Source organism: Chrysemys picta, chromosome 20 (assembly GCF_011386835.1).
Source record: "Chrysemys picta bellii isolate R12L10 chromosome 20, ASM1138683v2, whole genome shotgun sequence".
NCBI classification, from domain to species: domain Eukaryota; kingdom Metazoa; phylum Chordata; order Testudines; family Emydidae; genus Chrysemys; species Chrysemys picta.
In genome coordinates, this window is record NC_088810.1 from 10964612 (window position 1) to 10990508 (window position 25897).

Genomic DNA, 25897 nt, shown 5'->3' on the forward strand with positions numbered 1-25897 from the left:
TAAAAAAAGCATATTTAGTTGTGATGCTCTGAGTACCTTTCTTAGACTTGAAGAAGAGCTCTGTGTAGCTCAAAAGCTTGTCTCTTTCACCAACAGAAGTGGGTTCAATAAAAGATATTTCCTCACCCACCTTGTCTGTCTAAAAATGCATCAGGTAGTTTCAGTCTGACTATCAAAGCACACAAGAAAATGCTCTATGGCCTTCTTCCCCCAGAAAGAAAACACTGAATAGATTAATAGAGTTTAAGGCCAGAAGAGACCATTATATAATCTAGTCTGATCTCCTGTATAACACAGTCCAGAGAATTTTATTCACTTACTCCTGGATTAAGTCTGATATTCTGTGTTTGGCTGCACAATATCTTCCAGAAAGGCGTCCAGTACTGATTGATTTGAAATAGATACACCCATCCTGTAAAACTACTGCTAATCCTGCTTTGCAGCAGAAGCAAACCTATTCTACTATACAGGAGGGGAATCTGGAGCCGAACTCTGACAACTCACTACACGAACTGGGATAGAACCCCACTAGAGATCCTACATCTGCAGTTCTGCGAAGAAATACTCCATATGCACAGGATACCAACAGCAATGGCTGCAGAGCAGAACTGGGTTACTTCCCTAGGCCCATCAATATCTAGAAAAGAACATTCAACTTCTGGTGCCCACTCAACCAAACCAACAAATGCTCCCTCCACCATACAGCACTAGAGGATTCAAACTAAATCCAAATGAAAGCTCAGTCCACTCCTATATCTTCAGTCTCTGGGCTCAACAACTCCAACCCTCTGAAAAGTACAGCAAACAACCAAAACTGAAAGGTACTCAAATTGTTAGACAAGCATCTAATACAATTCAATGGCAAAACCCCCTAATTAAAGCTGTTGCATGTTTGAACTTAATAACGAGTCAAGACTGTCAAATAACAGGCTCAAATGGAATTATTTAATCAAAGATTATCAACCAGAGATTAGTACAGCACTATAGAGAATACAGAAAGTTTAGATATATTATCACCCTTGGCCTCTGTGTCTCTCCTCTGTATCTGGTGTGATCCCAATAGTTTTGCACTCCCCACCTAATTCCAAACCCTCTATCTTTTTATATGGTATGAGACAAAGACACCCCTTATTGGATGGAAAAATACTTCCCCATGATTAATTTCACCATGTGTTATGTTTTAACATTTTTACCACATTCTTTATGGAATTTCCTTTATGGTACCTTTAAATTATATGATTGATAAAATAAAGGTAATCCTAATCTGGTCATTGTTACTAACAGCTTGGACAACTGGCAGTTCCCACTGGGTCAAAAACATCTTTTAATGGATCCCCATTTCATCATTACAGAGAATATTTGCAATAACAGTTGTTCCTTATTAATCACCCAGACCTGCTTATATTTTGTAGACACTTTTAGTAGTCTGAGGGAGTCCCTTTCCTGGACATCTGCTTTCCCACAGACTTGGAGGCTCCAACCATAATGAAGTACAGTACAGTATTTAATCATATGAAATTCCTGAATATAGGTCACTTTCAGGTTATAAACCAACACTCCGGCCTTAGATTCAAACACACTTTTTGTTAATTCTATAAAGATTTGGGAGAATAATGAATTAATTTAATATACAAAAAGGAAAAGAGGACCATAATGGTTAATATTTACTAACAGGTATTAACAATGCAGAGATAAGGTTGCCCAGCGATAGCTTGTGCCTTTCCAAAAGTTTGAGTTCACAAAAACACAAACTTCTGAAAACCAGAAAGTGCAGAGTTAAGGTAAACACCCACACAACTTTAACTCTGCCCCACTGGAGCTGGCAATAGCGACTAGAAATTATCGACATATACTCCAGCTGTAGTCACTGTGTTGGCTGTAGTTGTATTCAATGATGAAGGAATAAGTCCGAGTAGTTTGCAAGAGCTGTGATTGTGATGTGAGGAGATCTGTCTCTGAGTACCCCCATGTGTGTTATCAAAGGAGAGAGGTGCATGTGGACCTTGAGCTTCCTGTCTGACTCATTTCATTGTGTAGTTTGTGTCAGTAGAAGGGCACTGGGAGGTTCTTCCCATGGGTATTGTCAGCAGTGAGGTGGGATATGAGAACAGCCTGTTGGTTTAACAATGGGTAAGGGAAAGTTTAGGTTTAAATCGTGTCCTGTGTGCAAGTGTGAAGGGGCTGGAAAAGGGTATGAAGTGATTGTTAAAACTTACAAGTGCGGTATTCTGTAGCGGGATCAGGCTTAGTCTTTAAGCACACGGCAGGTAAAGGCAGTGCCTGTCCATTACAGTGACAAGGCAGAGTGGGAGTGCATATGTCATGGGTATATTGAGGAATCGTTCCAAGAGGGGATAGCTAAGGCTTTGTGGGCATTTACCTTAACTCTGTATTTCCTTATTTTTTTTTTTTCAGAAATCTCAATTTTGCTGACCTCAGTGTTCTGGAAGAGCCTGAGCTATCACCAGGCAACCTGAACGCTGCTGCCGTTTTTTGCCATCTAATTTCCTATTCTTTTGAACAGAAAGAGAAATGTTTGTAGAGGAGTCAGTGGTCATTTAGGCAGTTGTATTTCTGACCTAGGTTTGCAGCTGATATAGTGCTGGGGCTAGGTAATAATCAAATGACCTAGCTTTCATATAGTGTTGTTCATCAATAGCTCTCAAAGAACTTTACATCATTATCCCCATTTTACAGCTGGCAAACTGAGGCACAGAGCAGTGAGATGACTAGTCCAAGGTCACCCAATAGTCCCAGTCCATTGGTCTCTCCACTAGGCCACACAGTTGCTATACGAGTCATCAGTTCTCCTTCCCCTTCCTGTGCATTTAATTAACGTGCAATGGGGATAATGGTAGTACTGTGAAATGTGTCCAGTGTGTACTTGTTAAGAAGGCTAGTGAGAAAAATCTCATCCATGGTCTACGTCCCCAAAGCTTGACAGTTTTATCACATGGTGGTTACAGTAACTTTAAGCATGTGAGAAAAGATGGTTGTGTCTTTCTCCTTCTCCACCTCTGCTCCACCATTCCCCGCAACAGGTAGAATCATAGAAGATTAGGGTTGGAAGGGACCTCAGGAGGTCATCTACTCCAACTCCCTGCTTAAAGCAGGACCGACCCCAACTAAATCATCCCAGCCAGGATTTTGTCAAGCCGGACCTTAAAAACCTCTAAGGATGGAGATTCCACCACCTCCCTAGGTAACCCATTACAGTGCTTCACCACCCACCTAGTGAAATAGTTTTTCCTAATATCCAACCTAGACCTCCCACACTGCAACTTGAGACCATTGCCCCTTGTTCTGTCATCTGCCACCACCGAGAACAGCCTAGCTCCATCCTCTTTGGAACCGCCCTTCAGGTAGTTGAAGGCTGATATCAAATCCCCCCTCACACTTCTCTTCTGCAGACTAAACAATCCCAGTTCCCTCAGCCTATCCTCATAAGGCATGTGCCGCAGCCCCCTAATAATTTTTGTTGCCCTCTGCTGGACTCTCCAATATGCTCACATCCCTTCTGTAGTGGGGGGAACCCAAACTGGATGCAATACTGCAGATGTGGCCTCATAAATGCTGAACAGAGGGGAATAATCACTTCCCCCAATCTGCTGGCAATACTCCTAATAATGCAGCCCAATATATTGTTAGCCTTCTTGGCAACAAAGGCACACTATTGACTCATATCCAGCTTCTCATCCACTGTAATCTCCAGGTCCTTTTCTGCAGAACTGCCACTCAGCCAGTTGGTCCCCAGTCTGTAGCAGTGCATGGGATTCTTCCATGTGTAGGACTCTGCACTTGTCCTTGTTGAACCTCATCAGATTTCTTTTGGTCCAATCCTCCAATTTGTCTAGGTCCCTCTGTATCCGATCCCTACCCTCCAGCGTATCTACCTCTCCGCCCAGCTTAGTGTCATCCGCGAACTTGCTGAGGGTGCAATCCATACCATCATCCAGATCATTAATGAAGATGATGAACAAAACTGGCTCCAGGATCGACCCCTGGGGCACTGCACTTGATACCGGCTGTCAACTATACATTGAGCCATTGATCACTACCTGTTGAGCCTGATGATCTAGCCAGCTTTCTAGCCACCTTATAGTCCATTCATCCAATCCATACGTCTTAACTTTAATGGATCTAAACTGTCCATCAGGAAGTTTAGACTTGAAATTAGACAAAGGTTTCTAACCATCAGAGGAGTGAAGTTCTGGAACAGACTTCCAAGGGGAGAGGTGGGGGCAAAAGACATATCTGGCTTCAAGACTAAGCTTGATAAGTTTATGGAGGGGATCGTATGATGGGCTAGCCTAATTTTGGCAATTAATTGATCTTTGACTATTAGCGGTAAATATACCCAATGGCCTGTAATGGGATGTTAGATGTGGGGGATAGGGGGGGAGATCTGAGTTACTACAGAGAATTTTTTCCTGGGTGTCTGGCTGATGAGTCTTGCCCACATGCTCAGGGTTTAGCTGATCGTCATATTTGGGATCAGGAAGGAATTTTCCTCCAGGGCAGATTGGCAGAGGCCCTGTGGGGTTTTCACCTTCCACTGCAGTGTGGGGCACGGGTCACTTGCTGGAGGATTCTCTGCGCCTTGAAGTCTTTAAACCACAATTTGAGGACTTCAATGGCTCAGACATAGGTTAGGGGTTTGATACAGGGATGGGTGGGTAAGATTCTGTGGACTGCGTTGTGCAGGAGGTCAAACTAGATGATCATAATGGCCCCTTCTGACTTTAAAGTCTATAATTCTATTATTCTAACTTGCTGGCAAGAATACTCTGGGAGACCGTATCAAAAGCTTTGTGAAAGTCAAGGTATATCATGTCCACTGCTTACCCCATATCCACAGAGCCAGTTATCTCATCATAGAAGGCAATCAGGCTGGTCAGGCATCACTTTCCTGGTGAATCCATGCTGACTGTTCCTGATCATCTTCCTCTCTTCCAAGTGCTTCAAAACAGATTCCTTGAGGACCTGCTCCATATTTTTCCAGGGACTGAGATGAGGCTGACCGGTCTGTAGTTCCCCAGATTCTCCTTCTTCCCTTTTTTAAAGATGGGCACTATATTTGCCTTTTTCCAATCATCTGGGACCTGCCCCGAGAGCCACGAGTTTTCAAAGATAATGGCCAATGGCTCTGCAATCACATTAGCCAAGTCCCTCAGCAACCTTGGATGCATTGCATTTGTTCCCATCGACTTGTGCGTGCCCAGCTTTTCTAAATAGTTCTTAACTTGTTCTTTCACCACTGAGGGTTGCTCACCTCCTCCCCATACTGTGCTGCCCAGTGCAGCAGTCTGGGAGCTAACCTTGTCTGTGAAGACCGAAGCAAAAAAAGCATTGAGTAGTTCAGCTTTTTCTACATCATCTATCACTAGGTTGCCTCCTCTATTCAGTAAGGGTCCCACATTTTCCCTGACTTTCTTCTTGTTGCTAACATACCTGTACAAACCCTTCTTGTTGTCATTCACATCCCTTGCTAACTGCAACTCCAATTGTGTTTTGGCCTTCCTGATTACATCCAGGCATGCTCAAGCAATATTTTTATACTCCTCCCTAGTCATCTTTCCAAGTTTCCACTTCTTGTGAGCTTTCTTTTTGTGTTTATGCTCACCAAAGCTTTCTCTGTTAAGCCAAGCTGGTCATTTGTCATATTTGCTATTCTTTCTGCACATCGGGATAGTTTGTCCCCATGCCCTTTATAAGGTTTCTTTAAAATACAGCCAGCTCTCCTGGACTCCTTTCTCCCTCATATTAGCCTCCCAGGGGATCCTGCCCATCAGTTCCCTGAGGAAGTCAGGTAATCCCCCTGCCAACATTTCCAGTTCCTCCTCACATCCCAGCAAGCTATTAACTGGCATTGTAGAAGCCATTCACATGTAAGAAGTTTCTCCTTGCTGTATCCTGCCTCGTGCTAGTGTGTACATGTTGTGACACTGTACCCCATATTCTTCACAATGATGTCATAATATGATTATGACATAATTATAACATATTTTATGCAAGATAAGTCATGTGAGGTGTCATTGGAAATGTTATTTACTGAATATGAATATCCTATTTGTATGCATCTATCATTTTTTTATCTGAAATTAGGAATATTGACAATGTATCTGTATTATAAATGTGTTTACACCTGGGGAACACCCACTAGGCAAAAGACTCTTAATATAGATGGATGACTGGGAAGGGCCCATTCAAGTTAGTGAGCCATTAAGAGAAAACAATAGGCCTTAGAAGAATTTCATCTCCCACCTGAGGGCCTTCCTAAGGATATTGTAGAGCGCCTCCAACTCATGGCTGCTGTGACACTACAGGGACATGTGACCAGGTCACCTGGTGCTGGTCTCCATCTTGGGATATCAATGTTTTTCCACTGACTGGCATGAGAACCAAGCTTTGAAACAAAGGATTCTTGCCATATGTAAAAGCTATTTAAGGCAGGGGAGTGATATCATTGTGGTTCTTCAATGACTCCCCACCCAGAGAGACTCCTGCAAACATCTAAGGAAAAAAGACTCAACTGGGGGAAGTGCTGAACCCATGTTAAAGGGATTTTTAGCCTGTGAATGGAACACGTGGGGATTCCAAGCTTTAAGCAAGTGCAGCTTGCCCCTTAGGAATCTGCAGCCTACTTGTATCCTCACTTAGAGTGAGAATCTGGTATTCAAATCCACTCTATGTAATATATTAAGTTTAGTTTGCGTGTTTTGTTTATTTTCTAGGTAATCTGCTTTGATCTTTTTGCTTTCCCTTATAATCACTTTGTAGTTAATAAACTTGTTTTTGCTTTGTCTAAAACCAGTGTGTGGGAGTCATAACTCAGAATCATAGAATCATAGAATATCAGGGTTGGAAGGGACCTCAGGAGGTCATCTAGTCCAACCCCCTGCTCAAAACAGGACCAATCCCCAACTAAAACATCCCAGCCAGGGCTTCGTCAAGCCTGACCTTAAAAACCTCCAAGGAAGGAGATTCCACCACCTCCCTAGGTAACCAATTCCAGTGCTTCACCAAGCTCCTAGTGAAATAGTATTTCCTAATATCCAACCTAGACCTCCCACACTGCAACTTGAGACCATTACTCCTTGTTCTGTCATCTGCTACGAATGAGAACAGTCTAGATCCATCCTCTTTGGAACCCCCTTTCAGGTAGTTGAAAGCAGCTATCAAATCCCCCTTCATTCTTCTCTTCTGTAGACTAAACAATCCCAGTTCCCTCAGCCTCTCCTCATAAGTCATGTGCTCCAGACCCCTAATCATTTTTTGTTGCCCTCCGCTGGACTCTTTCCAATTTTTCCACATCCTTCTTGTAGTGTGGGGTCCAAAATTGGAGACAGTACTCCAGATGAGGCCTCACCAATGTCGAATAGAGGGGAACGATAATGTCCCCCGATCTGCTGGCAATGCCACTACTTATACAGCCCAAAATGCCGTTAGCCTTCTTGGCAACAAGAGCACACTGTTGACTCATAACCAGCTTCTCGTCCACTGTAACCCCTAGGTCCTTTTCTGCAGAACTGCTGCCTAGCCACTCAGTCCCTAGTCTGTAGCAGTGCATGGGATTCTTCCATCCTAAGTGCAGGACTCTGCACTTGTCCTTGTTGAACCTCATCAGGTTTCTTTTGGCCCAATCCTTTAATGTGTCTAGGTCCCTCTGTATCTGATCCCTACCCTCCAGCATATCTACCACTCCTCCCAGTTTAGTGTCATCTTCAAACTTGCTGAGAGTGCAGTCCATGCCATCCTCCAGATCATTGATGAAGTTATTGAACAAAACCGGCCCCAGGACCGACCCTTGGGGCACTCTGCTTGAAACAGGCTGCCAACCAGACATGGAGCCCTTGATCACTACCCGTTGAGCCCAATGATCTTGCCAGCTTTCTATCCACCTTATAGTCCATTCATCCAGCCCATACTTCTTTAACTTGGCGGCAAGAATACTGTGGGAGACTGTATCAAAAGCTTTGCCGAAGTCAAGGAATAACATGTCCACTGCTTTCCCCTCATCCACAGACCCAGTTATCTCCTCATAGAAGGCAATTAGGTTAGTTGCCCTTGGTGAATCCATGCTGACTGTTCCTGATCACTTTCCTCTCCTCTAAGTGCTTCAGAATTGATTCCTTGAGGACCTGCTCCATGATTTTCCCAGGGACTGAGGTGAGGCGGACTGGCCTGTAGTTCCCCGGATCCTCCTTCTTCCCTTTTTTAAAGATGGGCGCTACATTAGCCTTTTTCCAGTCATCCGGGACCTCCCCCGATCGCCATGACTTTTCAAAGATAATGGCCAATAGCTCTGCAATCACCTCAGCCAACTCCTTTAACACCCTCGGATGTAGTGCATCCGGCCCCATGGATTTGTGCTCATCCAGCTTTTCTAAATAGTCCCGAACCACTTCTTTCTCCACAGAGGGCTGGTCACCTCCTCTCCATACTGTGCTGCCCAGTGCAGCAGTCTGGGAGCTGACCTTGTTCATGAAGACAGAGGCAAAAAAAGCATTGAGTACATTAGCTTTTTCCACATCCTCTGTCACTAGGTTGCCTCCCTCATTCAGTAAGGGGCCCACACTTTCCTTGACTTTCTTCTTGTTGCTAGCATACTTGAAGAAACCCTTCTTGTTACTCTTAACATCTCTTGCTAGCTGCAACTCGAAGTGCGATTTGGCCTTCCTGATTTCACTCCTGCATGCCTGAGCAATATTTGTATACTCCTCCCTGGTCATTTGTCCAATCTTCCACTTCTTGTAAGCTTCTTTTTTGCGTTTAAGATCAGCAAGGATTTCACTGTTAAGCCAAGCTGGTCACCTGCCATATTTACTATTCTTTCTACACATCGGGACGGTTTATTCCTGCAACTGCAATAAGGATTCTTTAAAATACAGCCAGCTCTCCTGGACTCCTTTGCACCTCTTGTTATTCTCCCAGGGGATCCTGCCCATCTGTTCCCTGGGGGAGTCAAAGTCTGCTTTTCTGAAGTCCAGGTTCCGTATTCTGCTGCTCTCCTTTCTTCCTTGTGTCAGGATCCTGAACTCGACCATCTCATGGTCACTGCCTCCCAGGTTCCCATCCACTTTTGCTTCCCCTACTAATTCTTCCCGGTTTATGAGCAGCAGGTCAAGAAAAGCTCTGCCCCTAGTTGGTTCCTCCAGCACTTGCACCAGGAAATTGTCCCCTACACTTTCCAAAAACTTCCTGGATTGTCTGTGCACCGCTGTATTGCTCTCCCAGCAGATATCAGGGTGATTAAAGTCTCCCATGAGAACCAGGGCCTGCGATCTAGTAACTTCTGTTAGTTGCCAGAAGAAAGCCTCGTCCACTTCATCCCCCTGGTCTGGTGGTTTATAGCAGACTCCCACCATGACATCACCCTTGTTGCTCACACTTCTCAACTTAATCCAGAGACTCTCCAGTTTTTCTGCAATTTCATGCTTGAGTTCTGAGCAGTCATACTCCTCTCTTACATACAATGCAACTCCCCCACCTTTTCCGCCCTGCCTGTCCTTCCTGAACAGTTTATATCCATCCATGACAGTACTCCAGTCATTTGAGTTATCCCACCAATTCTCTGTTATTCCAATGACATCACAGTTCCTTGACTGTGCCAGGACTTCCAGTTCTCCCTGCTTGTTTCCCAGGCTTCTTGCATTTGTGTATAGGCACTTAAGATAACTCGTCGATTGTCCCTTTTTCTCAGTATGAGACAGGAATCCTCCATTCTTGCGCTCTCCTGCTCGTGCTTCCTCCCAGGATCCCATTTCCCCAGTTACCGCAGGTCTTTGGTCTCCTTCCCCGGTGAACCTAGTTTAAAGCCCTCCTCACTAGGTTAGCCAGCCTGCTGGCGAAGATGCTCTTCCCTCTCTTCGTTAGGTGGATCCCGTCTCTGCCTAGCACTCCTCGTTCTTGAAACATCATCCCATGGTCGAAGAATCTAAAGCCTTCTCTCCGACACCACCTGCGTAGCCATTCGTTGACTTCCACGATTCGACGGTCTCTACCCCGGCCTTTTCCTTGCACAGGGAGGATGGACGAAAACACCACTTGGGCCTCAAACTCCTTTATCCTTCTTCTCAGAGCCACGTAGTCTGCAGTGATCCACTCAAGGTCATTCTTGGCAGTATCATTGGTGCCCACGTGGAGAAGCAGGAAGGGGTAGCGATCTGAGGGCTTGATGAGTCTCGGCAGTCTCTCCGTCACATCGTGTATCCTAGCTCCTGGCAAGCAGCAGACTTCTTGGTTTTCCCGGTCGGCGTGGCAGATAGATGACTCCCTGAGGAGGGAGTCCCCGACCACCACCACCCTCCTCCTCCTCTTGGGAGTGGTGGTTGTGGAACCCCCATCCCTAGGACAGTGCATCTCATGCCTTCCAATCGGTGGAGTCTCCTTCTGCTCCCTTCCCTCAGATGTATCATCTAGTCCACTCTCTGCATTAGTACCTGTGGAGAGAACATGGAAATGGTTGCTCATCTGTATCTCCATTACTGGTACATCGACGCTCCTCTTTCTCCTTCTGGAGGTCACATGCTGCCAAATTTCTTCACCGTTCCTCTGTCCCTGCTGCGCAGCCTGCTCTGATTCTTCAGAACGTTGTGGCTGTAGAAGCATCTCCTGACGTCTGTCCAGGAAATCTTCATTTTCTCTTATGCAACGCAGCGTCGATACTTGTTTCTTCAGACCTGGAACCTTCTTTTCCAATATGGAGACCATCTTGCACTCAGGGCAGAAAGCTGTTGTATGTTCCTCTCCACATTGAGAGAGGAGGCAAATTTTATGAGCTTACGCTGTACAGTTCCCTGTGCAGTGTGAGATTGTATAGTGTTGGGTTTACACTCCAGAGGGAGGTGTGTGCCTAAGTAGCTGGGAAGTTCCTTATCTGGAGCCTTCCCATGCAGAGCTGGGTGTGTCCCTACCGGTATGTGTGCTGGTGAAAGTGCAGGCTGAAGCCTGGGAGAGGGCTTGGCAGGTGGGTCACAGAAGTGCAGTGTAAAAGGAGCCCAAGCTGGTGAGTCAGGGGGGCTCAGTGGTACTCCAGTCCCAGGTGGCATTCTGGGAGAAGCCCGTCACACATGTTTCACAGACATGACATGAGCCACACATAAAGATGGGCACCTCACTCCCACTACCCATCTCCAGCTGGGTCTCCTCCCCTGCTTCAGCTAGGCTTCCCCAGGCATGCCCCACTCCATCCAGTCTGCCCCTCATCCAGAAAGAAAACACTCTGGCCAGCAGGGGTGACGTGTATCTTAACAATTCATTTTCTGGATTTCAGAAGTTTAAATTTCAGCCCCCCCCATCCCTATTCACATTGGGGGCTGAGAGAGGTGCACAGACACCCACTGAGGGACAGGGAAATCTCTTCCTTGTGATTCTTCTTCCTCAGAAGGGGACCCTTTCCCACCATGCCACCTTTATCTGGGCAAAGGACCTTCCCTTTTTCCACTGTGCTGCTTTTCCTGGAGACAAAGGGAATTCAGATTTGGGTGGTGCCCTTATCACCCGTAACTTTGCTAGTTCAAAGACTGTCACTGTCAGACATGGCTCCAGACTGTCCTGCTGGAGTTGGCAATTGGCAAGGCTGGTTAATTCAGGGCTTGGAGTTCTCTAGCCCTACAGATGGTCAAAGGGACTGAGGAGCCAGTAGAGTGTTTGAGACATTCTGCTTCCATTTTGTCATCACAGTAGTCTATGTCTACACTACACACCTTATAGCAGCACAGTTGTACCACTACAGCCATGCTGCTGTCAAGTAGACAGTGTAGCTGTTCTTTGTCAGCAGGAGAGGGTTCTCCGGTTGACAAAATAAAGCCATCCCCAAACGTGGGGTGGTAACATTGTTGGCAGGAGATCTCCTGCCAATAAAGCACTGTCCACACCAGCGCTTTTCATTGGTAAAACTTTTGTCGGTCAGGGGTGGGTTTTTTCACACTCCTGACCGAAAAAAGTTTTACCAATGAAAGTGCAGTGTAGACATAGCCAAAGTAACAACTGGTGCATGTGATGAAATGTGTTTTCTTCAAATACATCGTGTCTCCTTCCCCTCTATTTTCAGTGCTGTGTTATGTATTTTGCACCAAGATGGTTATTCTAATTTATGGCTCATTATTCCTATTACTCATTAAGGGCTTATTTAAGGCAGTGTGTTCTTAGATTTATGATCTGGAGGGACCATTGTAATAATCTAATCTGACTTCTGGCATAACACAGGCCAGAGAACCTCACCCTGTAATTCCTGCCTCAAGCCCATAACTTCTCATTGAGACAGAGAGTATCTTTTACATAGGCCCATCAATGTCTACTAGCCAGGATGGGCGGGGATGGTGTTCCTAGGCTCTGTTTGCCAGAAGCTGGGAATGGGCGACAGGGGATGGATCACTTGATCATTACCTGTTCTGTTCACTCCCTCTGGGACACCTGGCATTGGCCACTTTCAGAAGACACGATACTGGGCTAGGTGGATCTTTGGTCTGACCCAGTATGGCCATTCTTATGTTCTTATGTAGATATCCAGTCTTGATTTAAAGACTTCAAGTGATGGAGAATCTCCACACCCCTGAGTAAACTGTTCCAATGGTTAATTACTTTGACTGTTAAACATCTGTGTTTTATTTCTGGTCTGAATTTGTCTCATTTCAGCTCCCACCCAGTGAATATTGTTCTGCCTTTGCCAGCTAGTTTAAAGAGTTCCCTGCTATCCAAAATCTCCTCTCCATGTAGGTTCTTATAGACTCTGCTCAAGTCATCTCTTAACTTTCTCTTTGAGAAATTAAATACATTGCGCTTCCTATGTCTCACTATCAGGCAGGTTTTCCAGGTCTCAAATCATTCCTGTAGCTCTTTACTGAACCCTTTCCAATTTTTCAACACCCCTTTTGAAGTGCGAACACTGGAACTGGACATGGTATCATAGAATCATAGGACTGGAAGGAACCTTCAGAGGTCATCTAGTCCAGTCCCCTGTACTCATGGCAGGATTAAGTATTATCTAGACCATCCCTGACAGCTGTTTGTCTAACCTGTGTAGTAGGAAGAGGGCCTGAAACATAAGCCCTTGTATCAGAGGCCTGGTGTGAGGCCTGAGGCCTGAACTAAAGTAGTGAGCAAGCTTTGCTGATATAAAGCAAAGAAGCAAAGTCAGGTTCTGCCTACTTGCAAGCAGACAGAATCTGGCAACATCAGGGCTGATATTGCAGAAACACACATTCCTAAGGAGTGTTAGGCACAAGAATATATACGCAAACACATTCCAGAAAGGTGGTACCAGAACACCTTGATACCAAACACATTCCCCAAAGAGAACAGGAATACGCTGACCCAGCTTAAGGAAAAAGTCAGTATAACTGCATGATGAATAGAGATGTTTTGATCGAATCATGTACAAGGTAACGGGCGGCCCCTGGATACGTCAATGGGGGGCATCCTAATACATCAGAGGGTGGCACCTGATACATCAAGAGTAATACGTAACTTGTTTGTATTAGTGTATAAAGATGTATCTCAGAGGGAATGTCTTTGGCTGGCTGAGGGGAGATCGAAAGTCCCGCCATTCACTGAGCCAGGCCATTGTCATGGGCATACATGCGCTAGTGTAACTGTAGACATTGATCCGGGCAGCTAGGAGCATGCTTCGCTGACAATAAAATGACCAAGCGCCTTCACATCTTAATGGATCTTGTGGTCATTGGGAGGTTCTCTCAAGGTCTGCTGTGCCAGATGACTACGCAGAGCTGGGACAGCACACAGGGAGAACACGCACACACAGCTGAACATCCATCAACATCTGATGACAACCTGCTCTAAAAATTTCCAATGATGGAGATTCCACAGCCTCCTTAGGCAATTTATTCCATTGATTAAGTACTCAGACAGTTAGCAATTTTTCCTAATTTCCATCCTAAACCACCCTGGTTGCAATTTAAGACCATTGCTTCTTGTCCTCTCCTCAGAAGTTAACATGAACATTTCCCCCACCCTCCTCCTTGTAACAACCTTTTATGTACTTGAAAACTGTTATCATGTTCCCTCTCAGTCTTCTCTTCTCCAAACTAAACAAACCCAATTTTTTCAATCTTCCCTCATTCCCTCATAGGTCATGTTTTCTAGACCTTTAATCATTTTTATTGCTCTTCTCTGGACTTTTTCCAATTTTTCCACATCTTTCCTGAAATGTGGCACCTAGAACTGGACACAGTACTTCAGGTGAGGCCTAAACGGCATGGATTAGAGCAGAAGAATTACTTCTTGTGTCTTGCTAACAATTTTCCTGCTAATATATCACAAAATTATGTTTGCTTTTTTCACAACAGCGTTACACTGTTGACTCATATTTAGCTTGTGATCCACTATGACCCCCAGATTCCTTTCTGTAGTACTCCTTCCGAGGCTGTCATTTCCCATTTTGTGTCTGTGCAACTGATTGTTTCTTCCTAAGTGGAGTACTTTGCATTTGTCCTTATTGAATTTCATCCTATTTACTTCAGACCATTTCTGCAGTTTGTCCAGATCATTTTGAATTTTAATCCTATCCTCCAAAGCACTTGCAACCCCTCCCAGCTTGGTATCATCTGCAAACTTTACAAGTCTAGTCTTTATGCCATTATCTAAATCATTGATGAAGATATTGAACAGAACCAGACCCAGAACTGTTCCCTCTCAGACTGCACTTGATATGCCCTTCCAACTTGACTGTGAACCACTGATTACTCTCTGGGAACCTTATAGTAACTCCATCTAGGCTGTATTTCCCTAATTTGTTTATGAGAAGGTCATGCAAGATAGTATCAAAAGCCTTGCTAACATCAAGATATGCCACATCTATCACTTACCCCTCATCCACAAGGCTTGGTACCCTGTGTATATCCACCGTATCAACAAAGCCCTGTACAGAAGTAACACCACCACCCTCCTCCTACTGTATATGCCCCTGTTGAAACATTCAAGGACTACATTTAGCCCTCTTAGCACTGGGAGCTCATGTTCAGTTGGTTTTCCCCATGACTGCAAAGTCCTTTTCAGAGTCACTGCTTTACAGGAAACAGCCCCCACCCTATAAGTGTGATTTACATTCTCTGGTCCTAACTGTAGAACTTGCATTTCCCTGTATTAAAATGTATAATTTTCAAATGAGCCTTTCTCACCAAGGGGTCCACAAGGCTTTCATGTAGGGACCTGATCTGTCTCTACCCTTATTTACCATTCCACCAAATTTTTGTGTCACTGGAAATTTTAACCCAGATGGGCAGAGCTATAACTAAGCATTTTAGTGCCTGCAGCAAGTAAGCATATTTGTGCTCTCAGCCATTTTTTCAATAATTTTTCCACCCCATTTTTCCATTCTTGCAGCTTTGCACCCTAGGTAGCTGACCTGTTTGCCCCACCCCATGTATGGCCCTAAGGAAGGGCTGTGCATAAACCCCTGAACCTGTACTACAAATTAACTGATTGTGAAGGGGTCAATCTGCTGATCTTTACTGGAATGAACCAGAACCATTCAGCTGTGTGTCATAGGCCTAGATTCACAAAGGGGACTTAGGCATTACAATTCCTAACTCCTAAGAGTACTGCTGCTGTGACCAAAAGCATCCCTGTATTCACCGCCTACACACTATTTTAATAATTTTTACAAAATAGACCTTGTGAAGTATCATTTGAAAACTAGTAACTCACTGGGCAATAATATCATGGGGAAATTGGGGTAGCAACAATATATGTAAAGTTATGAATTCCCCCTGTATGATGTTATTAGCACATGTTCAAAACCAGACAGCCCTGCCTAAGCAGAAGTTATTAAACAGGTCTGTCCTCAACAGAGGAACATTTGTTTACCTCAGTTTACACATAAGTAGTATACAGGATCATCAAGGCAGCAGAGGGAGGAGATGACAGGAAACGGAACAATTTGCATTTCAGCAAACACAAGTGGGGGAAGAAAGAACATGGAGCCTCCTTCACCAAAAGACTTCATATCGCCCTCCTCACTGCTTGAATAAACTTTACTTTGAGGGGTAACCTTCAAAAGAACTGATTTCAAAGGTTCACTGGATGATGTAAGGAAGGGCAGAGAAACCCAAGTTATCTCTATCATCTGTAAACAGGGTCTGAAGGAGCTTCCCCCTGACAGCTAGTGATGAGCTGGGGAGGGGAAAAGGCTTCAGGACCAGACTGTATTTACATGAACACATCCACTCTGCCTAGGTATCCAGCAGACAGAGCTGTGTTGCTCAAGTGATCGATTTTGTCTAATATGGGTTACAAATCACTTAATACTGAATGTAGGGATAATGAAAAGTTGTTATCCTTATAGTATGACTAAAGGGTAGCAAAACTGTACTTAGCCTGGTCTGATTGTGGGGGTCACCCTCAACTAAACTGAACTAGCTAAGCAGGCTGCCAGACCCTTGTGAAAGTAGGAGGGGATGGAGAAAGGTGTTCCTACCTGGAGATGGGGCTCAACTCAGCTCAAGCTTTGTGGGTATGGCTTAATGTGCCTCTTCTTACTATCCAAAACCAGGGATAATTAAGGCTCTAGTAGCAGCTGTTTTGTTTTGTTAAGTGATCACTAGAACTGAAATCATTTGCTGTAGGACAGTGTTTCTGCCCAGCCTACTGCAGCAGTGAGGATCCCCCACTAAGACCTGGAAATCCCTGAAAGCTGGGTAGAACCTCAAGAGACTGATCCACAGAGATCACAGCAGAATGTGACAGTGTGCATCAGCAGGCAGGCAGCAGAGCAGTGAGAGGCCGGGGAGGGCAGTCAGCAGGGCGGAGTGGCCAGCAGGGTGGCTGGTGAAGTGGCAGGTGCCCAGCAGGGTGGCTGGTGGAGTCATGCAGCACCAGAACAAGCGGCCAGATGGCAGAGCAAGCAAGGTGCCTTTCCTCTGCCCCACCTCACCAGGGTGGGAGATGAACTCACGCAGATGCACCTCTGAACCCTGGGTCTTCACTGGACAACAACTGTGAGTGGTGTGCAGTGGAGGGAGAAGAGAGGATCACATTAAAGGAACTTTTGGTTGTTGGGCTCAAGAACTTGAGGCAGAGAACACTGCCCAATGTACTCTGGCTGGGTATTTGGTTCATAGTTTTATGTTTATGAAACCTGCTTGCGGCATTTTTCCATATTACTCCTTTTATTAAAAGTTTATTTTTTATACTCAGTCTCTGTGCTTGTGAAAGGGTAAGTATTGCCTCTGAGATGAACTCAGGGAGTGGTGTGTAATCTTCCCAGGCTACTGGATGGGGGCTCAAGCTAGTTCTGTGCTGTATTGTTGAAAAGGAACTGCTAGATATTGAACCCGGCCCTTGTTGCTGCTGACTCCACCTGGCAGAAGGGTTACACACCTAAGACGATAAAGACACCAGCACCTTTGGATCTCTAGAAGAGACCCTGACCAAAGAGAGGGTCAGTCACTATCTTGCTGGCACACTGCGGGTGAGAGAGGTCATCCTGAACAAAGCCTTGAACCAAAATTTTCTAGATTAAGTTTTAGATCTTTAGATGCATGTTTTCATTTTTAGTTGCTGGGCACCATTTCTAACTTTGTCTCTTATATCTGAACTCACTTAAAACCCTATCTTCTTTTGTTAATAAACTTATTTTACTAGGATCTAAACCAACAGAGCTGTGTTTGAATTCAAGGGGATGTCAGTTCCAGTTAATGCGGTAAACTGGTGTGTTCTGTCTCCTTAAAAGAGCAAATGAACCATATTATTTCTCTGAACTGCCCAGAAGAGGACTGGAAATTGCAGAACACACAGTCTGGGGGGAAATTTGGGACTGGGAGTGTGTTGAGGTCACCCTACTGAGTGTAACAAATGCTGGTGGAAGCTGGAGTGGGGCTGTAGACAGGCTGCCGGGATCAGAACTGCTGCTCCAGGCCTGTCCAGCACACAGACACTCAGGGTCTGACCTGCATGCTGGTAGGTTGCTTGCAAGCAACCCAGGTTCGGAGCTACAACAGCAAAGCACTGTGGGGTGTCCAGGGTTGCAGGGAAGGCAGTGAAACAACCCCTCACTGTTCTGTATTGCACTCCAGAAAGTGGCAGCAACCCATGGAGTTGTGCATAAAAACCCTAAATCTTTGCTGTAAATAGACTTAGCAGAACTTTTTAAATATAATTTCAACAGATAATAGTGACCTTTATTTTTAGGCCTTCTAAAGATTTTTAGCAATTAAAATTTTTATATTTGAGTGAAATTATGGGGGGTTCAGACCATTATTTAATGACAGTAGATGCTGAGATTCAAAAAGCTGAAGCTTTATAAACAACTAACACACAAATTGTCAACATCACATGTCAAAATATACAAAGTAAATATCCATCAATCAAGAAATCAGACCTGTTTTTACTATTAGTTCGCTAGTCTGCATCTCTGGATTTTAATTCTAATAAGTTCTCAAACAGCATTTTTCTTACTCTGCCTATCTGTAAATTTCAATGTTTATCAATGGAAATATATTTATGTTGGTCTGTGTGCGTACAGTTAAATCAATGATTAATGACATTCACCAATAGAAATCCAACCCTTCCAAATCTATCTATAAATTCACTGAGTCTGATGGGGCCAGCTGGCCTGTATTGGATGTAATCAGAGGAGTTCAGCTGTGTCACAGGGCTAGACTCACAACGGGCCACAATGTGACAAGTGCTGGGAGATAGATCACCTATTGAGTTCTGGGAGTGGGCACTCTGATCACTCTGGCACTGATGAGTTCCCCAGAGGACTGATTGGGGGAATGGAATCTAATTATCTAATCAGGCTGGGAAGCTGTGTGAGCTAAAGAACCAATTACACCATCAGCTGATGACTGATAAAAAGGGCACAGGTAGTATGTGTGGGGGATGATCAGGGTTAGCTTAGCCCAGACTCTCAGAAAAGGGAGAACGCCTCTTCTCTCTGGCCCAGGGGAAGGGCTGAAGGCACAAGGGATGCTGCTAACAGCACTGCTGCATGAGAGGGTAGGTGGAGGGAGCATAAATTATCCCGAAAATGTGGCTGCCTAACTGGCAGAGTCTGAGCAGATAACTGTGGTACTAGTGAGCAGAAGCAGAGCATGCCCCATTACAGGATCTTAGGCATTGCACACACTTAACTCCTAGGTGACCTGCCAGCAAGTGGAATCTTCACCCCTGAGTTAGGTGTCCAGGCTCCCTATCCAAATCATGGGGAGAAACAGGTGCCTAAGCAGGGAATTCACAGAAGCCAGCAGGGGCTGCCTAAACTAGCCAAAAGAAAATGCAGAACACAGGTCAGGGGGGACTTAGAGCCAGATCCACATAGGTGGTTAGGCACCTAACTCCCATTGACCTTGGCCTCACACACTGAGCTGATGGGCAGGAGGAAGGAAGAATCCCATGCACCTCTACAGGCTGGGGCCGACTGGCTAAGCAGCAGTTCTGCAGAAAAGGACCTGGGGATTACATTGGATGAGAAGCTGGATATGAGTCAGCAGTGTGCTCTTGTTGCCAAGAAGGCCAAGGGCATATTGGGCTGTATTGGTAGAAGCATTGCCAGCAGATCGAGGGAAGTGATTATTCCCCTCTATTCGGCACTGGTGAGCCACACCTGGAGTACTGCATCCAGTTTTGGTCCCCCCACTACAGAAGGAATGTGGACAAATTGGAAAGAGACCAGCGGAGGGCAATGAAAATGATTAGGAGGCTGGTGCCTAAGCAGGGAATTCACAGAAGCCAGCAGGGGCTGCCTAAACTATTTCACTAGGTGGGTGGTGAAGCACTGTAATGGGTTACCTAGGGAGGTGGTGGAATCTCCATCCTTAGAGGTTTTTAAGGCCTGGGTTGACAAATCCCTAGCTGGGATGATTTAGTTGGTTTTGGTCCTGCTTTGAGCAGGGGGTTGGACTAGATACCTCCGAGGTCTCTTCCAACCCTCATCTTCTATGATTCTATAATTCTATGGCACCTCCCTCTGCTCAGGATTCTGAGCCATTAACCCTCCCCTGGAGTGCCTTGGCCCGGTCAACCCTTTCTCTGGAGAAACCAGAGCAAGACAGAGACCCCCAACCTCATCTAGACACTCATTGGGCATACGGGAGACCTGGGCTCCAAACCCTGCTCTGCCTGCTAGGGAGCTGGGACTTCAACTCAGGTCTCCTGCATCCCAGTGGGTTGCCTTGGCCAGGGGACATCCTAGGATGCAATGCTCTCAAGCTCTCCTGTGGAAGCTGTTCCACTTTGTATCACATAATTAAACATTCATTTGGGCTGAGAGAGCAAATAACAGAGAGAGTTGAAATCTAAAGCCTGGTGGCTGAGGCACTCACATGGGATGTGGCAGAGTCAGGTGCATGTCACTGTTCCTATAAACATGTAATTATTGATGTGACACTGACAACCCAAATACCAGGTCAAGTTAGGCCCGCAGGCCAATTCAATTGCATATTAATAGAAATCAAAATAATTGTATAAGTGTTTTTGGTGTTTAAACTTCATGAAAGCCAATGGGTCATTACTTACATTGTTTTCACTTATCTGTGTCTGTTATAAAGCAATGACAAACATTTATATTTGTGTATGTAAATGTAACTAAATTACCCATCAAAGAAATCTTGTGAAATACTAATGAAGGACTTAAGGACTTTAATGGAAAAGAGCTCATTTCAAAGCAGGTGGCCAGTATGTTGATGATTGGAGATCACAGACTCAAATTGCATTCCTCATTCATAGGCAACAAAGGAAGGCCCACATGGGTAGAGGTGCTGTCAGCTAGCTTTAGAATCACAGAATCATAGAATATTAGGGTTGGAAGAGACCTCAGTAGGTCTTCTAGACCAATCCCCTGCTCAACAGTGTGAACAGACTACAAATATGGATTCAAGGAAAGATTCTTCATCTCTGGACTATTTGAACTGTGACAGGGAGGAGTACCAGCTGCAAAGCGGAGTTCCCCAGAGACATCTGGGTTCCCTGACTTTTGGGGAAATGGCAGTTCATTTTATCACTGTTACTACTTGGAATTACAAACTGTGACTCACATGTGAATATATTTGACCTACTTTAAGCTCTCAATAACTCTCATATCATTTTCTTAGCTAATAAATCTTTAGTTAATTTGCTATGGAATTGGCTGCCAGCATTGTCTGTGGTGCAAGGTCTGGAGTACCAATTGATCTGGGGTAAGTGACTGGTCTTTGGGACTGGGCGAAACAAGATTTGGTGTGATTTTTGGTTTATGTGGCCATTATCACTAAGTGCAGTTGTCTAGGTGGCACGATAGACTGGAGAGTCTAAGGGGACTGTCTATGACTCCATGGTAAGACTGGTATTGTGATCCAGGAGTGCACATTTGTTACTGGCTCGGTGCAATCTAATTCTAGAACACATCATCATTGTGTGGTCTCTGCCCTATTTTCTGACATTCTGACCTGAGATTGGCACTCACAGTGGTGAGCCACTCCAGACAGACAATGTGACAATTTATACAAAGTGGAAGTTTCAGCAGGAGTGACTGAGAATACCCCATAGTTCCCAGAACCCATACCCTGTAATGGGAGAGTTCCAAGTGGTCGTGGTGTTCACCATAGGGACAGCTATGAAGCCCCGGGTGGCCATGGATTCTCATCCTTAACTCTATCATATGAATACTTGTTTTTTTCTTGAAATTATTGAAATATGGAAAGGAATCCGCTTAAAATCCTTTCACAGAAACTTACCCGCCAGGCACTTTTGTACATCTGTCAGCATTTTGTCAGCCGTGACAATGGTGGCTGCTTCTGCCTTCTTACTGTCCATGAACTGCTCCAGTACCTGCTCTGCCTGGGAACAAGAGACCACAAAGGATTCTTAACACTCAGGGCTGAATTACTCATGAGGCATCAAAAATATGCTAATCTCTGGGAGGAATGCAACCAGTAGGAGAAGAATTGACTGACAAGGATTCAGCAACTGCATCAGAGCAAATCTTTCCCCTGAGACATGACCTGGAGATGGTAATTTGTAAAGGAAGGTGATGACTGGACAGCAGGAAGCACATCCACTGCCCTGCAATTGCTCCAGCTGGCAGCTCAAACTCCCATTGGCCCTTGAAAATGTCATTTATTCTGACACTCAGCAACCAACCCAGCCACCCCAAAGCCACCCCCTGAGCACAGCCATCATCTCCAAAGGCCTAGCTCTTATGCCTTGGGTCTTGTTGGCTTTCAGGGCCCATCTACACTGGAGCTGAAGGTGTAATTTCCAGCTCAAGTAGTTATTTGCATCCTACTTTACATTGAGCTAGTGTGTGAACAAATCTACCCAAGCTGGAAATTACACCTCCAGCTTCAGTGTAGAAATGCCCTTAGATAGGTCACCTGTGACAGATTCTCTCTGCAGTACATGTATTTGAGCTAGGTGTTCAGTCTGCATCAAAATATCTGTCAGCAATGGGTCAGCCTGTGCTCCAGGTTCCACATAAGAATAAAAGACTAGCCATACTGGGTCCACCTAGCTCAGTATCCTGTCTTCTGACAGTAGACAGTGCCAGGTGCTTCAGACGGAATGAATAGAACAGGGCAATTATTGAGTGATCCATCCCTTATTGTTCAGTCCCAGCAACTGGCAGTCAGAGACTTAGGGACACCCAAAGCATGGGGTTTCACCAATGACCACTATGGCTAATAGTCATTGATGGACCTATCCTCCATAAACTCATCTAAATCTTTTTTGAACCCAGTTATACTTTCAGGCTTCAAAACATCCCCTGACAACAAGTTCCACAGGTTTACTGTGTGTTGTGTGAAGAAATACTGCCTTATGTTTGATTTAAACCTGCTGCCTACTAATTTCATTCGGTTAACTGTGGTTCTTGTGCTATGTGAAGGGGAAATAACACCTCCTTATTCACTTTCTCCACATCATTCACAATTGATAGACCTTTATCATATCCACCCTTAGTTGTGTCTTTTCCAAGATTAACAGTTCCAGTCTTTTTAATCTCCCCTCATATGGAAGTTGTTCCAACCCCCAGTCATTTTTGTTGCCCTTCTCTGTATCTTTTCGAATTCTAATATATCTTTTCTGAGATGGGGAAACCAGAACTGCACATATCCCTTTCCTAGTGGTTCTTAATATTCTGTTGGCTTTTTTGACTGTCGCTGCACATTTAGCAGATATTTTCAGAGAACTTTCCACAATGACTCCAAGATCACTTTCTTGAGTGGCAACAGCTAATTTAGACACCATTGTTTTGTATGTATAATTGGGATTATGTTTTATAATGTGCATCATTTGCATTAATCAACACTGAAGTTCATCTGCCATTTTGTTGCTGTCACCCAGTTTTATAAGATACCATTGTAATACTTTGCTGTCTGCTTTAGACTTAATAATCTTGAGTAATTTTGTATCATCTGCAAACTTTGTCATCTCACTGTTTACTCCTTTTTCCAGATCATTTATGAATATGTTGAACAGTACATGTCCTAGTACAGATCCCTGGCAGACACCACTATTTACTTCTCCATTTTGAAAACTGACCATTTATTCCTACCCTTTGTTTACTATCTTTTAACAGTTACTGAGCCATGAGAGAACCTTCCCTCTTATCCCATGACTGCTTACTTTGCTTAAGAGCCTTTGGTAAGGGACCTTGTCAAAGTCTTTCTGAAAGTCCAAGTATACTATATCCACTGGATCACCCTTGTTCCCATGTTTGTTGAATCCCTCACAGAATCATAGGACTGGAAGGGACCTTGTGAGGTTATCTAGTCCAGTCCCCTGCACTTATGGCAGGACTAAGTATTATCTAGACCATCCCTGACAGGTGTTTATCTAACCTGCTCTTAAAAATCACCAGTGATGGAGATTCCACTGTTCCCTAGGCAATTTATTCCAGTGCTTAACCACCCTGATAGTTACGAAGTTTTTCCTAATGTCCAACCTAAACCACCCTTCTTGCAATTTAAGCCCATTGTTCTTGTCATATCCTCAGAGGTTAAGAAGAACAATTATTCTCCCTCCTCTATGTAACAACATTTTATGTACTTGAAAACTGTTCATGTCCCATCTCAGTCTTTTCTTTTCCAGACTAAACAAACCCAATTTTTTCAATCTTCCCTCATAGATCATGTTTGCTAGACCTTTAATCATTTTTGTTGTTCTTCTCTGGACTCTCTCCAATTTGTTCACATCTTTCCTGAAATGTGGCGCCCAGAACTGGACACAATACTCCAGTTGAGGCCTAATCAGCGCACAGTAGAGAGGAAGAATTACTTCTCATGTCTTGCTTACAACACTTTTTATGTTTGCTTTTTTTGCTACAGTGTTACACTGTTGACACATATTTAGCTTGTGTCCACTATGACCATAGATCCCTTTCCATAATACTCCTTCCGACAGTCATTTCCCATTTTTTGTGTGTGCAACTGATTGTTCCTTCCTAAACGGAGTACTTTGCATTTGTCCTTATTGAATTTCATCCTATTTACTTCAGTTTATCCAGATCATTTTGAATTTTAGTCCTATCCTCCAAAGCACTTGCACTTCCCACCCCTCCCAGCTTGGTATCATCTGCAAACTTTACAAGTCTACTCTCTATGCCATTATCTAAATCATTGATGAAGATATTGAACAGAACCAGACCCAGAACTGTTCCCTCTCAGACTGCACTTGATATGCCCTTCCAACTTGACTGTGAACCACCGATTACTCTCTGGGAATGGATTTCCAACCAGTTATGCACCACCTTATAGTAACTCCATCTAGGCTGTATTTCCCTAATTTGTTTATGAGAAGATCATGTGAGACAGTATCAAAAGCTTTACTAAAGTCAAGATATACCACGTCTACTGCTTCCTCCCATCCACAAGGCTTGTTACCCTGTCAAAGAAAGCAACCAGGGTGGTTTGACATGATTTGTTCTGGACAAATCCATGCTGACTGTTACTTATCACCTTATTATCTTCTATAGGTTTGCAAATTGATTGCTTAATTATTTGCTCTATTATCTTTGCAGGTACAGAAGTTAAGATGACTGGTTTGTAATTCCCTGGGTTGTCCTTATTTCCCTTTTTATAGAATGGCATTATATTTGCCCTTTCCCAGTCTTCTAGAATCTCTCCTGTCTTCCATGACTTTTCAAAGATAATCGCTAATAGCTCAGATATCTCCTCAGTCAGCTCCTTGGGTATTCTAGGATGCATTTCATCAGGTCCTGGTGACTTGAAGACATCTAATTTATATAAGTTTTAACTTGTTCTTTCCCTATTTTAGCCTCTGATCCCATATCATTTTCACTGGCATTCAGTATGTTGGATGTCCAATCACCACCAAATTTCTTGTTGAAAACCAAAACAAAGAAGTCATTAAGCACCTCTGCCATTTCCACATTTTCTGTTATTGTCCCCCTCCCCCCATTGAGTAATGGGCCTACCCTGTCCTTGGTCTTCCTCTTGCTTCTAATGTATTTGTAGAATATTTTCTTGTTACCCTTTATGTCTCTGTCTAGTTTGATCTTGTCTTGTGCCTTGGCCTTTCTAATAGATTAGTGAGGCATGATTTCTCTTTACAAAAAACATGTTGACTCTTTCCAAACAAATTGTGTTCATCTATGTGTCTGATAATTCTGTTCTTTACTATAGTTTCAACCAATTTGATTGGTACTGAAGTAGACTTACTGGTCTATAATTGCCAGGATCATCTCTGGATCCTTTTTAAAAAAAAAAATGGTATCACAATAGCTATCCTCCAGTCATCTGGTACAGAAGCTGATTTAAGTGATAGGTTACATACCGCTGTTAGTAGTTCTAGAGTTTCATAGTTGAGTTCCTTCAGAACTCTTGGGTGAATACCATCTGCTCTTCGTGAGTTATTACTGTTTAATTTATCATATTGTTCCAAAACTTCCACTTTTGACACCTCAATCTGGGACAGTTCCCCAGATTTGTCATCTAAACAG

At 44.2% G+C, this 25897-nt stretch overlaps 1 protein-coding gene across 1 annotated transcript in view; it reads right to left on the reverse strand.

Moving 5' to 3' along the window:
- The window catches only part of LOC103307226 (golgin subfamily A member 6-like protein 24), a 76860-nt gene that overhangs the window by 34141 nt on the left and 16822 nt on the right, over positions 1-25897 (reverse strand). Inside the window, exon 2 of the mRNA XM_065574675.1 lies at positions 21675-21777. Coding sequence (XP_065430747.1) covers positions 21675-21777 — 103 coding nt within the window. The remainder of the gene's footprint in view (positions 1-21674; positions 21778-25897) is intronic.